Source organism: Pristiophorus japonicus, chromosome 3 (genome assembly GCF_044704955.1).
Source record: "Pristiophorus japonicus isolate sPriJap1 chromosome 3, sPriJap1.hap1, whole genome shotgun sequence".
NCBI classification, from domain to species: domain Eukaryota; kingdom Metazoa; phylum Chordata; class Chondrichthyes; family Pristiophoridae; genus Pristiophorus; species Pristiophorus japonicus.
The window spans coordinates 248,664,091-248,682,945 of NC_091979.1; the positions used below are offsets into that span (position 1 = coordinate 248,664,091).

At 45.7% G+C, this 18,855-nt stretch overlaps 1 protein-coding gene and 1 pseudogene across 1 annotated transcript in view; both read left to right on the top strand.

The window, feature by feature from the left end:
* LOC139255589 (VPS10 domain-containing receptor SorCS3-like) overlaps window positions 1-18,855 on the top strand; it is a 450,963-nt gene that overhangs the window by 310,930 nt on the left and 121,178 nt on the right. Inside the window, exon 16 of the mRNA XM_070873959.1 lies at window positions 16,441-16,554. Coding sequence (XP_070730060.1) covers window positions 16,441-16,554 — 114 coding nt within the window. The remainder of the gene's footprint in view (window positions 1-16,440; window positions 16,555-18,855) is intronic.
* Window positions 13,244-13,482, top strand: LOC139260544 (U2 spliceosomal RNA; annotated as a pseudogene).

Genomic DNA, 18,855 nt, shown 5'->3' on the forward strand with positions numbered 1-18,855 from the left:
GTCATTTTGACGCATTTTAATAACTTCATTACGAGACACCGCAAGAACCAAAGTGGAGATGAGGAGAATTTTTTTTTTTACGCAGCGAGTTGTGATCTGGAATGCACTGCCTAAAAAGGTGGTGGAAGCAGATTCAGTTGTAATTTTCAAAAGGAATAAATACTTGAAAATTTGCAGGGCGATGGAGAAAGAGCAGGGGGAGTGGGACTAATTGGATCACTCTTTCAAAGAGTTGGCACAGGCCTGATGGGCAGAACGACCTCCTTCTGTGCTGTGTCATTTTATAATTATTCGCTTTGCTTATATCAGCTGAATCAAGAGATAAGCACGTTTTGTGTCTTTAATTCACGATAAGAATTTAAGGGGAGATTTTTCGGCTTCAGTACTCTTGGTGCATGTTAGGACTATACCCCCACTCCCCCCAGTGCCCCACTAACCCCCCCCGCCAGCCCCTACAGCACGAATACAGAAGTGGAAATATACCCTTTAGTTTGTGAAAAAGCGTTAAAGGGCTGATTCCCTAATCAGGCACTCATCGGGAAACGTATGGGGAAAAATTCAGTCTCGCCCTGTTTGGGGTCGGTAACAGTCGGGAGGCGCGAGACTTAGCGCCCAGCACTGAAGCCCCGTCCCGCTCCAGAAATTCGGCTTACCGCCCCCGGAAGGAAATGGAACGCTAAATCAAGGGCTCCACTTCCTTCCTGTGGCGGTAACGGGACGGGTGTCTCAGCAGGGCTGCACACTGGGCCGCGCAGCACTGCCGCATCCGAGGGGCCCTCCCCTCACTTAAAGGGAAGAGCCCATGCTGCCGACTCCGCAGAGGAAAAAGGCACCTACCTGGAGTGGCGGTGTCACGCGATCGCACGGTACTTGAGCAGAGCGATCGCGGGCAGGACCCCGCAAAGAAACCGGATTAGGAGCGGGAAAACTAAGGTAATTTAAAAAAATATTTATTCGGCCACCTCACCTTTAATCATCGCCCTGGTCAGCCGACTGCTTGATCCACGTCTCCTGCAGTTGCCGGTGTTTTCGGCCGGTGCTACTACACGGGGCAGGAGATCGGGGCGCAAAGCCACAGCACCATCGCCAAACTCCCGCCCAATATGGCGGGTGGCGTTAACAGCGCCCCCCCCAGGAGTGCTAACGGGAGCCGCAAATGAGTTGAATTTTTAGCCCTTACACTGCCTAAATTTCGAGCTACAAATTAGCATGAAGGAAACTTAGGGACTGTGTGCCCACAATTTCCAATTTCCGAAGGGGAGCACCCAATTGGGGAATCAGCCTTCTAATGCCCTTGTGTGATATTTAAGAGCAAGAAAGGTTTTGATGGAGTAAATAAGGTGAAACTATTTCCACTGGTAGAAGGATCTTTAACCAGAGGCCACAGATTTAACTTAATTGGCAAAAGAGCCAGAGGTGATACAAGAAGAATTTTTTTTCACGTAGCGGACTATGAAGATCTAGAATGCACGGCCTGAAAAGGCTTTGGAAGCAGATTCAATAATAACTTTCAAAAGGGAATTGGATGGGAACTTGAATGGGAGAAATTTTGCAGGGCTATGGGGAAAGAGCAGGGGAGTGGGACTAATTGAAGAGCTCTTTCAAAGAGCCGGCACAAGCACAATGGGCATAATGGCCTCCTTCTGTGCTGCAAGGTTCTATGATACAATGGGGGAAAAGTTCAGTCGCGCCTCGTTTGGGGGTGGTAACACACAAGGCGCGAGACTTGATGCCTGGCGCAGAAGTCTTGCCTCTGCCGAGAAATTGGAGTTGCCATCCCCCCGACAGGATCTGGAGCGCAAAATAACGTGATCCACTTCCTTTCTGGGGCGCTAGTGGGGCGGACGCGTCGGGAGCGGGGCGCAGTGCTATGCACTGGGCTGCATAGCGTGCCGTGTAGGAGGGGCTCCTCCCCTAATTAAAGGAAAGGGCCCAAGCTGCAAACTCTGCACACGAGGAACCCACCCACCTGGACCATCGGGGAGCAGAGGTGCCGTGCCAACAAGCAGAATGCCGGGCTGCCCGATCGTGGCATGGACCGCGCGTTCAAAGTGCCCATGGGGTGCAGCAAAACATCAGACAATTTTGTTTTCAAAATCAATGCACCTCCCCTTTAAGTATTGCCCATGAGCGTCCGGCCACCTGGTTCACATCCCCTGGCGCAGTGGCTGGCATCCCCTGGCGCAGTGGCTGGCATCCCCTGGCGCAGTGGCTGGCATCCCCTGGCGCTGCTTCAGGGGCTGATACCCAATTTAGCGTTCGGTGATAACGTCATCATCGCTGGCGCAGTGGAGCAGGGCGCTGCGTATTACCGCCGCCGCTAAACCCCCGCGGAATTTAGCGGGAGTCGTCAGTGGTGCCGCACCTGGGCACGAACGGGAGGCGCAAACTACCCGAATTTTTAGGCCCATGATTTTAGAAGAAATTTGACTGCATAAATTCCCTATTCATTCATATGGTGAACGTCTGAACCAATGAACAGGATACTTGTCGGTGGAGATATATTAGTTTTAATGTATCTGTTTTCATGCACTGATGGATTTGTTTTGGATACTAACTTGCTCAATATCGCTTCATCTAGGATTTGATCAATGGAAGTATTTTCCCCTTTCCCGAAGCTATTAAATCTTGCATTAAGTTTATCGCTTTGCTGCTTCTCCTGCTTCAGTTCAATGTTAGTTCAGGTTGGGCACTTTCTATCCTGACCTGGTGAATGCAGCCGACAGTATTTCATTGTTTGGGAAGCACGGTGAGCTTTTTGTGGGAGATTTGCTATCAGTGTGTGTTTCTATCTCCATTTGATCTCCCGGTGATCACTATCAGAGGGGAGGGCCGGTGGCAGACTACATCATCATCATCATCATAGGCAGTCCCTTGCAATCGAGGAAGACTTGCTTCCACTCTTAAAATGAGTCCTTAGGTGGCTGAACAGTCCAATACGAGAGCAACAGTCCCTGTCACAGGTGGGACAGATAGTCGGTGAGGGAAAGGGTGGGTGGGACGGGTTTGCTGCACGCTCTTTCCGCTGCCTGCGCTTGATTTCTGCATGCTCTCAGCGACGAGACTCGAGGTGCTTAGCGTCCTCCCGGATGCACTTCCTCCACTTAGGGCGGTCTTTGGCCAGAGACTCCCAGGTGTCAGTGGGGATGTTGCACTTTATCAGGGAGGCTTTGAGGGTGTCCTTGTAACGTTTCCACTGCCCACCTTTGGCTTGTTTGCCATGAAGGAGTTCCGAGTAGAGCGCTTGCTTTGGGAGTCTCGTGTCTGGCATGCGGACAATGTGGCCTGCCCAGCGGAACTGATCGAGTGTGGTCAGTGCTTCAATGCTGTTGAGTGTCAGCACCAGTACCTTCCTAACACAGTGGGTGTGAGCTGTTTATCGATTATTGGGAAAGGCTAATGAATTGCTTGCTATTTTCAGTTGTTCGTTAACGCTCATTAACGATTCAACAACCTTTTGTCTCAGGTTTTTTTCATTAAAAAATGTTGCGTGAATACCCTTTGTTTTAAAAACCCAACACTTAAATGCAACCCGTTTCCAAATCCTTTCTGTAGAAAAATAAGCAGGAAATTGCAAAGTATAAGTGTTATAGAAAGTCTAACAAGCTTAAAACTTCAATGATAAATTTTAAACAGAACTGAAAATGACTTGTTTCAGCCATCTACAGTGTAAGTGTATCTTTCATATTTAAGTGGGGCTGTCACTGCCCTCAGGAGGAGACGAGACAGAAAAGTCAGCCATTATTTTTGTCACCGTGACATCACGCCCAAGTGACACAACGGCTCACGATACAGTGACTCGTTTTAGCCTGAAATATGTTATTGCATTGTATGTTTGGAAAACAAATGAAGAAAGAAAGACTTGTATTTATATAGCCCTTTCAGGATGTCCCAAAATGCTTTAACATTAGTAACTATACTAGTGAAATGTTAATCGTCTGGGAAAAAAAAACAAATCATTAGGAGTTTGGAGATTGAAAAAGGAAACACTGCAAATACCGGAGGGGCCAAAATTCGGTAACATCCCATTTGGGTCGGAAACCAAGGCGAGGGGGGGAACTTCCTGCACCTGGCGCGAAATTGGGGTTACCGCCCATGGGAGGAAGTGGAAGGACCGACTGGTGAGTCGGCAAAAAACAAATGGCAGCACGGACCTCCCCTTTACTGGTCGCCCCGCGAGCGGAATGCGGCCGGGTTCGTGATGCGAGCATTGCCCTCGGTGGCCTCACGCGGCGCCGCCCAATTTCCGCTCCAGGGCGGAAACTGGTCGTGGCGCACGGCGATGATGTCATCATCGCTGGCGCAGCGGCACCGGGGCGTTACCGGCGGGCGCTGTCAGTTTGCGCCTCTGCTCACTCCCACACAATTTAGTGGGAGGCAGTAACGTCCGGTGAGAAAACGTTTGCACCCCGTTAGTGCCAATGTGACGCGCAAGCAACGCAAATTTCTCCTGGAAGTTTAAACTCATACCGGAAAATGAGGGAAATACACAGTTCGTAAGCAGCATATTTGAATTCTTGGTCTCAATCTAATCTTTTCATAGGATCAAAAGGAGGCCGTTCAGCCCATCTTGCCTGTTCTGGCTTTTTGATAGAGCTACCCAAGTAGTTCCACATCCCTGCTCTATCCCCATAGCCCGGTATTTTTTTTTCTTTTGAAGTATTCATCCAATTCCCGTTTGAAAGTTACTATTTAATCTACCTCCACCACCCTTTCAGGCAGTGCATTTCAGATCATAACCACTCGCTGCGTAAAATAATTACTCCTAGCTCTTTTGCCAATTATCTTAAATAATTGGTAGCCTTCGTCAGAAGGGCATATTAATAGGAGCAGAAAAAGAGGGGTAGAGAGAGAAAAATATGCAAAAACACAAGACAAAGAGAGAGAGGACGTGTCAGTGTATTGATTGTTGAGTGATGTAACAGATCAACTCAGTCAAGTAGCAGATGGAATCATTAAAGAAATTTGAGACATTAAAGTAGCGAAGGACATGTGAATAGCTGAAGCAGTGGGAGGCTTAAGGGAAAGTCAAAAATATGGGAGAGGTGCACATCATAGAAAAACTAGCGATCAGATTTGAAGTTAAAGCAGATTTGACATTTTAGCTAAAGGCGCTGATAATGTAGTGGGTCTACCAGCTCCAAACATTAAAGAACAGGTCAACAAGGAGGCCACAGCCACACCGCCCCCTCCCCCCCAACCCACTCCGCCCTTCACCAACACTGTGTTCTGATGAAGGTATTCCCCCACCCAAAACGGCAACACATTTTTCCCTGATCCCACCTCACCCCCGGACTCCAACAGACCCCTCCCAACCTTCGGAACAACCCCCGCTGTGAAGGAAATGGAGGATCTAGATGACGTCTGAAATACCAATGATCAGACCAGAGAGAAGAGGGACCCAGGAGAAAGATGAGATATTGTTCCTCGACCTTGCTTTGAGCTTTGGTTAAAATCGTGCGAGAGCCCAAGGACCGAGAGATCAGGGTGGGAATGGGAGGGGGAATGAAAGAGGTCGGCCATAGGATTACACTTGTGGACAGAGCAGGAGTAATCAGCAGAGCAGACACCTAATCTGCGTTTGGTCTCCCCAATATCGAACATTTGGTGCTGTACACGTGTATTCATTGGGTTGACATTGCAGAGTGTGGTTAAGTCTAGTTCTCTTAATTCAAAGTCACTTAATTCAAATTATCTGATTATTCGATTATTTAGCAATAAATTCCTATTTTGCAGTGCTATTCACATTGCTTAATTCATATGATTGGATAATTAATTTATTTTATTCGTGCGAAAAACGATTTTGAATTACAACGACAACAACTTTTATTTATATAGCGCCTTTAATGTAGTGAAATGTCCTAATGCACTTCACAGGATTGTTATGAGATAAAACAATTTGACACCAAGTCACATAAGGAGAAATTAGAACAGGTGAACAAAACCTTGGCCAATGAGGCAGGTTTTAAGGAGGAAAGAGAGGTTGGGAGGCAGAGAGGTGTAGGCAGGGAGTTCCAGAGCTTGGGGCCTAGGCAACAGAGGAAATATCAGGAATGGACTGTGTTAGTTGCAAACATGCTAATACAGCCGCAGGAAGTTCCCTAGCCCACAATCGCAACAACAATATTAACCCATTTATTCGAAACAGGTTATCCCTTTTTTGAAATAGCAGACAGAGGAATTTTTTTTATCAATGCGCTCGTTACTAACAACTCACGGCCGATTTCAACAGCAACAACTTGCCTTTAACGCTAATAAAATATCCCAAGGTGCTTCCCAGGAGCACTTTCAAACAAAATTTGTCACCGAGCCATACAAGGAGATATTAGGACAGGTGAAAGAGGTAGGTTTTAAGGAGCGTCTTAAAGGAGGAAACCGAGGCGGAGAGGTTTAGGGAGGCAGTTCCAGATGCTATTTTGTTAACCTTAAGTTCCAACCCGGATGAAATAAAAGCAGCCCATCTCCTTTCACCAACCATGCATATCCCTCCCTTCTCATACACTCTACTGAACACAATTAAACTCCTGAGCAAAGATTTGTCAGGTTCTACCTCGCAAGTAATTCAACAGAAGTCCAGAAGACCTGTCCAGCCTGACAATCCTACATGATGTATCCTTGACCCATTTCCGTGCCTTAGCAGGGCATTTTCCTGGTGCCAGCAGCTTAAGGAACTGTCATGTTCTGCACAGCATTCAATCATTTTTCTCTAGAGCTGGAACAGTGCTGAGCCTACATTATGTAGTGTTTGGGTGTTTGAGGGTGTTTCTCATTCATAGTAATAGAAATTTCAGACTTACAAAACTCCTATTACTATGAATGAGAAAATACTTTACCGTGATTGGGTGTCCAGGCCTACGTGACTCCAACGGACATCCCAATGTTAACGCACTTTGTTGCGCAAGAAGAGGAGGCCTTGAGTCCGAAATCTCGACCAAAAGGTAACTGCGCATCTTTTCTCCTATTTTTAGTCGAACGCCCGCAGGAAGAAGAAACCGGGATTTCTGCACCTATATAAAATATATAAACTTAGAGAGAATGCTTCCGCTTATGGGGAGTCCAAAACTAGGGCCCATAAATATAAGATAGTTGCTAATAAATCCAACAGGGAATTCAGGAGAGACTTCTTTACCGAGGGAGTGGTGAGAATGTGGAACTCTACCACATGGAGTGGTTGAGGTGAATAGCATATCTGCATTTAAGGGGAATCTAGATAGGCACATGAAGGAGAAAGGAATAGAAAGGTATTGTAATGCATGCAGCTGTGAGTATGCATTGTGAGTGGTTTAGCCAGTCACCTGATGTTCACAAGACTCAATAAAACCCCAGCCAGTTGGGTCTAGGGCATCCACGATGAGGCATGTGGTTGTGAGCCTAGTGGATGAACTGGTAATGTGTAGTGTGATTGTTAAACCTTTGTTAATAAACCAACTAGTTCTTACTAGCGATGTGTTGCTATGAATTCTTAAGCAAAGAACCCATTAAGCAAATGCATTACAGGTATGTTGATAGGGTTAGATGAAGAGGAGTGGGAGGAGGCTTGTGTGGAGCATAAACACTGGCACGGGCCAGTTGGGCCAAATGGCCTGTTTCTGTGCCATACAGTATGTAATTCTATATAAAAATGGCAATACTCACTGTAATGTTTGGATAAGGATTGTCCTGGTTACACACAGTGCAGCCAGTTTATGAATAGTTCTTATTTTTTCAGAGAAAAACTATGATTTGATCTTCTGTATCAATCCAAAAAGGTTCTTGGGATAAGATTTCTAATGTAGCAAATTGGTAAACGTGTATTTTATCCACCCGTGTACAGCTTTACTGTGAAAAACAAACACCATCTATCTTCCTCCTATATGCCATTGTGGCAGCTTCACAAGCTACACTATTGATCTATGGACGTGAGTTCAAATCCCACCACAGCAGCTGGGGAATTTAAATTCAGTTAATTGACTAAATCTGGAATTAACAAGCTAGTTAGAACATAAGAACATAAGAACATAAGAATTAGGAACAGGAGTAGGCCATCTAGCCCCTCGAGCCTGCTCCGCCATTCAACAAGATCATGGCTGATCTGGCCGTGGACTCAGCTCCACTTACCCGCCCGCTCCCCGTAACCCTTAATTCCCTTATTGGTTAAAAATCTATCTATCTGTGACTTGAATACATTCAATGAGCTAGCCTCAACTGCTTCCTTGGGCAGAGAATTCCACAGATTCACAACCCTCTGGGAGAAGAAATTCCTTTTCAACTCGGTTTTAAATTGGCTTCCCCGTATTTTGAGGCTGTGCCCTCGAGTTCTAGTCTCCCCTACCAGTGGAAATAACCTCTCTGCCTCTATCTTGTCTATCCCTTTCATTATTTTAAATGTTTCTATAAGATCACCCCTCATCCTTCTGAACTCCAATGAGTAAAGACCCAGTCTACTCAATCTATCATCATAAGGTAACCCCCTCATCTCCGGAATCAGCCTAATGAATCGTCTCTGTACCCCCTCCAAAGCCAGTATATCCTTCCTTAAGTAAGGTGACCAAAACTGCACGCAGTACTCCAGGTGCGGCCTTACCAATACCCTGTACAGTTGCAGAAGGACCGCCCTGCTTTTGTACTCCATCCCTCTCGCAATGATGTTTCAGTAGTTTCAGTAATGGTGACCATGAAACTACCAGATTTTTGTTTAAAAACCCCTGGGGTGGATGATACAGATTCAATAGTAGCTTTTGAAAGGGAATTGGATAAATACTTGGTGGAAAAAATTGCAGGGATATGGGGAAGGGGCAGGGGGGTGATTCAACATCCTCGATTTCCCCGACAGGTGCAAGTTGGGTGTGGCTGGCATTGGTGGTGTGTGGGGAACGTGCTCCTGGCTCCAGCCCTCCTTCTGACAGCAATTTTCCGTGGCTGGGGCTTGTTAAGCCCGCCCTGCGGGGTTCCCAGCCAATTAACTAGAAGCGGGTCTGATGACATCATCTGATGATCAGCCAGCTTCTTTAAAGGGATCATTCCCAACTGTTGAACTACTGCAAATACTGACAAGCACTGACACAAAGGTGCACGGCTGCACCCAGGCACTCCCATGACTCCCTCCAGATGCTTATGGAGGGAGTCACAGCACGCAGGGAGGTCCTCTTCCCTTCCAATGGATGGAAGAAACCTCTCCAGGAGACCAATGCAGCCTGGTTGCACATTGCACAGGAGGGCACAAGCAGGGATGTCGTCAGGAGGACCTTGCTGCAGTGGCACAAACCTTTCAATGATCTCAGTAGATCACGAAACGTTACTACAAAGCCACACTCAACCTCACCCTGCTGTGCCACTCATCACATCCCCATCAGTTGGGTCCATGATGAGGTATGCAATTGTGAGCCTTCCTCTGCCTTCCCGACCCTACTCCTGCACCTCCTTACTCACACCAACTGACCTTGTACCTCCACCCATGCCTCTCTACTGACATTAACACTTCCCCATCTCACTCGCCACCCCTCACACTCACCCTCATCCAATCATAACAATTAACAGTATGCAAGGGTAAGCACTTGGGTTTCAGCCAATGTTCCAATAGAGAATCTGTTAATGTGTTGTCAAACATTGAAATCTTTATTTTGAACACTTTGCCTTCTTGGTCAGATTTGTGTGCACCTTTGGAAGTGGCTTAGTGAGTCGCAGTGAATGGTCAGACATAAGGATACCCTGCACAATGGTGATGCGTATGAAAGGAATGGCTTGAGCCATGCAGGGATGTTTTATGGAGCTGGTGTGGGGTGGTACTAACCTGGCGCATCATGTGGCAGCCAGAGTGTACAGCATCAAGTGAAGTAAATGTAACCATGGTGAGGCCATCCCTGGCGTCCCGGGCAGCAATGTGGTCGGGTGCTGATGGCCTGTGTCCTGTGCAGCATCAGGTGGTTGCAGAGAAGGTTGCTGTTATTGTTGGTGATACTGGTGTGCCTGGTGATGTTGGTGTTGGGGACTGATCATGGTGGGATTATGAGGACCAAGGTGAGTCCTTTTCCAGGGCACCGATGGAACTGGAATAGATGACAACTGAGTTTGAAATGACATAAGCGATCTGTCAGTGGTGAGAGAGGTTGCTCCAAGGAGGTGACAGTGATTAGACAGTTCACTGCAAAGGCTTCCAACCTGCATACAGCTCAGAATTTCATTCCAATATCCTGAAGACTTCAGCTTCTGACATTGGAAAGTGAACAGCTGTGAAATGGTAGCTTTTATACCACTTCTGCAGCTGTCAACTTGCCAAAGCAATAGAGAGTCACTGAGAACCCGACTCCACTTACATGCCGATTTCCAAGAGGGACGGGAAACCTGACAAAAAGATGGTAAAATTGTAAGTGCCTGCTTTTAATCCTCTTAAATACTACTGTTAATTACATTGATGAACTGGCCCACCACCTGGTGTCAGGTTTGCGATCGGCATGCCGATCTGACAGCTGAGAAACTCACAAGGAAGTGTGTTCAGGGCAGGATCCCAACCTGCTGCCAATCAAGGCTATTTTGAGCGGGGCTGCCTCCAAACCCGCACTCGGAGGGCGGGGAAAATTCTGGCCTATCATTCCATATACTTCTCTTTCACTCAAACTCTCTTCCAAAAATGTTACTGTCTGCTACCCTTTCCCCGACTGCAAACGTTCAGATGTGGCATTCACCATCACCTTGGACTATAGAAGTTGCCAGTACAGAAGTAATTCATTCAGCCCATCATGTTTGTCAATCCAAAATGAATCCTGATGTCTCACTTGAAGCCCAATATCTTCCTCTGCTTCACTTTCTCGATGGAGGGTCTGGGGCGGGGGGGGCGGGGGATCATCACATTAGGCCAGGGGAGAGCACCAACTTCCTCATTAGCACACATTCTCCAGGTCTTTCTGTTCCTTTAGCTTCCACTCTTTTTTTTGAATATTAAGGGATATGGGGATCGGGCGGGAAGGTGGAATTGAGGTTGAAGATCAGCCATGAGCTTATTGATTGCGGAGCAGGCTCGAGGGGCCAAATGGCCAACTCCTGCTCCTAGTTCTTATGTTATCTTCCGTGAAACACATGCCCCGTTTTTTTAAAATCATAACAATTTTGCTCTGATATTTCAAAAAATAAAAATACGTTACCAAACTACTAAATACTATACGACCAGAGAGTTAACAAACTATACTGAAGAGCTCAAGCAGCAGTTGGCAGGTGCAGCACCAATTTATTGACTTATACTCTGTCATCATCATAGGCGGTCCCTCGAACGAGGATGACTTGCTTCCACAAGAGTTCACAGATGTTTCAATGAAGGACCCGATATTCCAGTCCTGAACTCCAATTGAGGGGGTGGAAGATGCCTGTGGGTGGATTTTTTTAACGTGTGTTGACCGTTGCACATCAGCCACCACACGGTCTTGACAGAGCTAGGCCTTTATCCAGTGGCAAAGGTTGAACCAGAACGACTGGAGACCTGCTCTGCTGCAGGAACCTAATGCGCACGCATATCGCAGTGTGGGCTGGCCCTGGGCCCTCGGCTCTTCTTATACTCTGTAAGGCACTCGTGTCAAGGTTATCTCCAACAGATCCAGTAAATTAAAGCGTCCACCTTTTCATTTTGCTAACATTATCCATTTTGTATTATTAAAGGATGGGATTGCATCCAAATAGATCCCCAAGTTCTCGTTAACCAAACACAAACATCTTCAGCACCTGGCAGTTAAGCATCGCCTGGCTGGACAGCAGGAATGGAGAATGTCACGCTCACCACATTACCTGTCTGATTAGTAGACCTTTGCTCCCTGGCATGCCTGAAACATAAGCACAATATAGGAAGGGACACACTCTGGGAAGCATAGCTAAGGACAATAAACGAGGGGTCTGTGTTACTTCACATTGGCTTTTACATAAGAACATAAGAAATAGGAGCAGGAGTTGGCCATTTGTCCCCCCGAGCCTGCTCCGTCATTTAATAAGATCATGGCTGATCTGATCACGGACTCAGCTCCACTTCCCTGCCTGCTCCTCATAACCCTTTATTCCCTTATCGCTCAAAAATCTGTCTATCTCCGCCTTAAATATATTCAATGACCCAGCCTCCACAGCTCTCTGGGGCAGAGTATTCCATGGATTTACAACCCTCTGAGAGAAGAAATTCCTCCTCATCTCAGTTTTAAATGGGCGGCCCCTTATTCTAAGACTATGTATCCTAGTTTAATTTCCCCTATGTGGAAATATCCTCTCTGCAGCCACCCTGTCGAGCTCCCTCATTATCTTATGTTTCAATAAGATCACCTCTCATTCTTATGAACTCCAATGTGTATAGGCCCAACCTACTCAACCTATCCCCATACCTTCTCTGAACAGCCTCCAATGCAAGTATAGGTTCTGGAGCGACAGGGTTTGGCCAAGGGTTGCAAATAATCGGTGGAGTCTCCAATGACGGGACAATGTGGGGGACACAGGATGAGCTTCCAGAATTTGAAGTAGAATCTCTCAAGTGTTTGTCTGTTTTTGATTGCCCATGTAAACTGAGATTACAGGACATTCTTTCAACAGTTTCGTGGAATTTAGATTCAACCGAGGAGAGTTTTTTCAGTCCTTTTGCGATCAGCTGTCTTAGTCTTTCCATTCCAAGCACCCAGTGTCAACATCAAGCACTCCCAGATCAGGCATGGCACATTGTAAGGAAATCTCTTAAACTCAATGAAATGATTCCTCGTGATTCAGGCTCGAGCGTATTGTCCAAATACAAGTTTATTACTCAGACATCAATAGCATAATAACTATTACGGTTACACAACAGTCATACAACCTGGTTTCCTGCAGACCCAAGGTGATCAAGCTTGGCCTCCACAGATGTTGGACTCCTGACCATCCCATGAGCTCTAACTACAAGAAGGCTGCTACATGTATATCTCTTTTATAACCCCCCAGCCACCCTCCCCCTTTTAATGTGAGTCATATCACATGATGCCCAGAATGTGTATTGAAGTAAGGTTTCTACACACCAAACCTCCAGACTTGACATAATCCTGATGGTTTAACTGTTAATCAGTTTAACCTGACATCCTGCCTTAACATTATAAAAGGAACAGGGTGGTCTAGACAATCCCGGATAGTTAATGTGATACTGCTTGGGGGCTTCCATTGTAAATAAACGGACTAACTGAAACAGGAGTAAGATAACTTAACTGTGTCCTTTATAGCAACTCCCAAAATGGTGTCCCAAACTAGCATGAACCAGCATGTTTACAACAGTGTGTGAATAGCTTCTCAGCCTTTTGGCTAAGATCATGCGTAACTGACCTGACAGGGGAGTAGCCACCATGACCTCCGGGTGGTTCTCCCTGGATCAGGAAGGTATATGCTTGCTTTTTTGGAAACAGGAGGTGGGTGGGGTGGCTTGACCCATCCACCTCCACGGAGGTGTGTGGGGGACCTGACCCATCCACCTCCATGGCATGAACCTGGTATTGCAGTACTTCCAGGAACGGTGCAGTGGCTCTAGGCCTTTTGGCTAAGAGCATTGGCGCAGAGTGACCCTTGGCGTGTGCAAGGTGACCTCTGGCGTTTGTGATTTGACAAAGAATTGGAACGATTGGCTACGAATTTCCAAAAAAAAAACAGTGTGTGAATAGCTCCCGCGGGATCCTAATGCCTGTCTAGTGATGGTTCGTGTAACAAACAAATAGAGTATGAACACAACACACCTCACATGGGATGTGGCCATCCTGTCTATTTGCTGCTCCCATTGTCCCGACTAATCTCCAATATTAATGTATCCTAATCGGCCACAACCTCTGACACACAAGCAAGTTCTAACACACAGCCGGATGAAGAGGAATATCTAACCCCAAACAGTGTCGAACACCACACTTTATTGCACCAGTTTGCCTTTTTTTTTTCCATGCAAACTGTCCTTAAATCTGTCATAACCAATTAGTACCAGTTAACTGGGCTGAGGCTGCCGAAACTAGTTTCACAATGGGCCCTTGCAGCCAGAGGAGATTTTTAGCCCATCAGTCTAGGTTCAAGTTGCACTCAAATCCTAGAAGTGAAAGGCTAATGTTTCAACCACTGCACCACCCAGTGCCCCGTGCCAAACAGTTTTGATGGACCGGCTTAGAAAACAAGCCAGTCTACTGACAGGATGAGGTGAGTTTTGCAAAATATATTGGAATGTCTTTCAAAAGGGACATTGAAGCTTCCCATTATCTGGTGGGACTCCAGACAGCACTGCAACCAGGTTTTGAACCAAACCACCAAACAAACTTGTTCACGGGAGATCAGTGGAAGGCACATAATACTGTAATTTAAAAACTCTGGAATTTCATTATACATCCAGTAAGGTTAAGCTGCAGCTAAGCTAACTGAAGTGGTACACCTAGTATTTAAATCAAATATCTGTCTTTGACATTAAAACCATCCCTTTACAACACTGCAGTTGAATCACGCTATCTTCTTTGCATAACATTTCAAGTGTTTTCAGCCTGCAAGCTTGAAAGCATTTGTGGCTGGCTCCTTCGCTCACTTGGCTGATTTGATCTTATTTATGTACCGTGTGCTTTCAGGAACAATCCTTCTTTAGAATGGTCCATTAAGTTTCCACAGTAAAAGTTTTTTTGCCTGTTTGGTGAGATCGCTTGCTTTGGTTTCTAGACTGGAACACTGTTCAACTATAAATGACAGTGTCAGCCGTGGCTCAGTGGGTAGCACTCTCACCTTTGAGTCGGAAGCTTGTGGTTTCAAGTCCCGCACCAGGGACTTGAGCACAAAAAGGTCTAGGCTGATGTACAAGTGCTGAGGAAGCACTGCACTGTCAGAGGTGTCATCTTTCAAGTGAGACGTTGAACCAAGCCCCTGTCTGTTCTCAAAAGTGGGCATAAATGATCCCATGCACTATTTCGAAACAGCAAGTAACTGAGGTGTGACAATTATTCAGAGGTTCTGTGTTTCTCTCGTTCTCTTCCTCTTTTGCACACTCTTCCTATCCCACGAGTGAATTCTTACATTTTCCACTCAAATGCTGAACTGTGTAGAATCCAAACCAGCTATCTTCCATCGTACTAAGCTCTGTGATTTTAGGATATCTACTCACTGCTTTAAACAATGCCCTTGGATGGTCATTGAGCCTGACGGTGATTAATCAACATGTTCAGGTTAATCCTTACTCTGAGAAAGCTGAGCAGATGGCATTACACATTTCTGATGTAACTGACTGATTTTACCTCAAGACAATTCCACAAATGGACTCTTTAAGCCGGCACGGTTAATAGAACTTTTACTTATTTTAAAACTTTTGAAGAATCGACGTGAATGTCTGACATTTTTCAAGCAAATTGACACCATCAGTGTGTGGGAGGAAAATTTAACAAAAACCGTTAAAAAAAAATGTTTTTAAATCACAAAACCCACCAGCAGTTTTTCAAACTGCGTACTCCATTTTAAAAAAAACTTTTCATGGAAATTTTGTGTTGCTGAAGGTGACGGGCATTGATGCAGTAGAATAGAAGGGTTTCCATTTTGTGCACCAAGTGTCAATGTTAAATCCTCACAGGGTGTGGCCTTTCAACAGCAGTGCGCCTGTGTCCGCACCCCCCCCACTTCCTCCCCTCCCCAGCCCCGTTCTTAATGCAGCCACTGCCAGGAGGCTGGGCTGTGCAAATGGCATGGACCAGTGAATTTGGGGTGTACGCCACCCTTCATAGACGCAGTGTACTTTAGGTATGCCTCGATTTTTAAAATTCCCTACTTTGTTTTCAAATCTCTCCAAGGCCACACCCTCCCTGGCTCTGTAACCTCCTCCAGCCTCACTACCCTCTGCCTCTGCCCCTCCCCCCTCCCCCCCTTCCGATTCTGGCCTGGCCTCTTGCGTGTCCCAGATTTCCCGCACTCCACCATTGGGGGCCGTGCCTTCAGCTGCCTAGGCCCGAAGCTCTGGAATTCCCTCCCTAAAACTCTCTGCCTCTCCTTTTTTAAGACGTTCCTTAAAACCTATCTCTTCGACAAAACTTTTGGTCACCTCTCCTAATATCTGCTTGTTTGATGACGTTCCTGTGAAGCGCCTTAGGACGTTTTACGACGTTAAAGGCGCTATATAACTGCAAGTTGTTGTTGTACAGAATCTGCAGGTGGACGCCTGAGGATAATTGGGCCTGTTGTCTTTGTTTTAGAGGTTTTTGTTTGAAAGGAATGCTCAGTACTTTAATGCCACAATTCATTTAGTCATTTGGAATACAACTTTATTAAGATCATGACTTTATGATCTAAGCAAAAAGTTAACAAAAAAGTAGGAATGACATTAACCTACAACTTGAAGCAATGCATATTGTGATTCTACCAGTATCATAAATTAAATTATTAATGGTGGTGGAATTCAGAAAAGTATATTTGAGAAGGTGCTGTTTCATTATAATTTTAGTGTTACAACTATTTCTCTATCTGCTTTTCATAATGGAACAGTGATTACGGATATGAACGTCACTCTGATGGGAGGTGCTTTCCGGCCTTCTGGTACAATCCGTCTTCTGTGGCGAACGACTGCAGCATGGGGCAGAGCTATTTCAACAGCACAGGGTGAGTATACTGCTGCGACACTTACTTACTTTCTGTGATGTTGCTTGCCCGTGTGACTGCGAAAGGTTAGAGCATGTCAAGCTTTTGCATTCATGTTTATGGAGATCAAGGTATGGCCATTCCTGACCGCCACTCAAGACTGGAGGCTGCTCCATTCTTCCCAACCCAAGTGCGGTGAGATTAGTTCAACGCATTGTTTGACGTTTGATTGGGTCCCCGTTCAATGGCATTGATTTGCATTCCTGCTCCTGTTCCTGCTGGGTTTAAATGGCAAACAAAATGAGAACCTCCAGAGGTGACTTCCACAGATCCCAGCTTAGTCTTTGGACAGATCTTCTTGTTTTATAAAGTACTCCATCTCAGGTCGGGACTCGAGAGAGGAAAACTTAACTCATTCCTACTAAGCCCTCCCTTAGCCAATGCAGAGCAGCCTTTACAGTAGCTAGGGGTAGTAAAGACCAGGGGCGGATTACCAGGGGTGGATGGGGCTGCAGCCCCAGGCCCACCAAATAAATGTAGGAAAAAAATATAAGGCCTCCCAAATAGGCTGAATAGATTAAACAATAAGAGAGAAAAAACAAGAATGAGGAAAATAGATTCACTTGTTTATACCGATATGCAGAAGTACCTATATACACTAATGTACCGATATACAGAAGTACCTATATACACTAATGTACCGATATACAGAAGTACCTATATACACTAATGTACCGATATACAGAAGTACCTATATACACTAATGTACCGATATACAGAAGTACCTATATACACTAATGTACCGATATACAGAAGTACCTATATACACTAATGTACCGATATACAGAAGTACCTATATACACTAATGTACCGATATACAGAACAGAATATGTACTAGCTTGTTTTATTTCACATGTTATTGAGAGAAATTTACATAGATATATAGGAATCTAGTATTGCAATGTTACCAGAACCAGAATATATACCTACTTGATACAGAATATATGCTTTCATTGTTGAATATACCGGCCTATGTTTCCATACTCAGAATCAGAATCATAGATGTAATGTAATGAACATGAACAAACATAACTATCGGCCCATTGGGATCAGTTTGCCCCAGGCCCATCAGGCCCTTAATGCGGCCCTGGTAAAGACCAAGGGTGAGGTTGCGCCACTTCCCAGTTGAAGGAGAATTGCATGGAAGTTGGAGAAATCGAACTGGAGAGGGAATTCTTTCAGTGTTGCTTCCAATGATCTCCCCTCTTCCGCTGAAGAATTCAGCGGCAGAATTGTCACTTGTCACATGGCGTTGCAGCACTTCGTCCAAGTGACCATCCTTCATGCACGGGCCTAGATACTGTTTGTTTTTTTATTCCGTTAAACTCTTCACTGAGACAACAAGGTCGGTCGCTGGGTAGATGCGTTCTGCATTTGTAGAATGTCACACAGCCAGAAAATGGTGTATGCGCACTTCAGAAGCAGCAGGGACTCTGTGGCACTAAACCGAATCCTTTACTAAGCTTGGGGCACTTTGCTGAAACCTGTTTATTAATTCTGTGGGAGGGATTGAAGTGGTCATGCATTAAAATTAGCCACAAATTGGGAGGTGGCCGTATGACGAGCATATCGTTCCCCATTTGTTGACAACAGAAAAGACAATAAAGACCGGTTGCGTACAATCCTAGAATGCTCACGTACATTTACAGGAAATTAATAAACACATGTAATGATGAGAACAGTTAGATTGATTTTAGCTCCTTATTATTTATAAGGATATGTGCCTTTTTTAAATCTTTATTGTTATTTTAAATGGCTTGTGCTGAAAGTATACCAAATGGCCTTTGTAGAGAGAACATTTAGATTATCCCTCTTTAATCCCCGCCACTGCTGCCTTCTTGCTACTGCGCTGATATCCGCCAGGCACTTTCCAAGAGCATCAGGCCATTGATGCTGCTCTCTGCTGGTTGAAAGGAGCTTAGATGACATTTTCCCTTAGATTACATTTTCCTCTCTGCCATCTGTCTCCGAGACGAAGCGATTTCTTTCCACAAAGCCTCTTGAGCAGCGTGCTGGTTTAGAACCGCAAATGCCTCCATGGGGGATAGTCAGTCGAGACTAGCGTTTGACCCCAGGTTTCCAGCATGGATCCCCCCCTCCCCCCACCCCCATCCGGTTCCCAGCATGTGGGCTCAATCCAAATGAATGCCTTGGGCTATGACTCCAAGCTCTGAGCATTGGCGGCAACTTCAAATTTCCACCATGCAGTCAGCCCCAGGTTCCCAGCATGAGGGGTTGTAATGTATGCAACCTGTGAGTAAG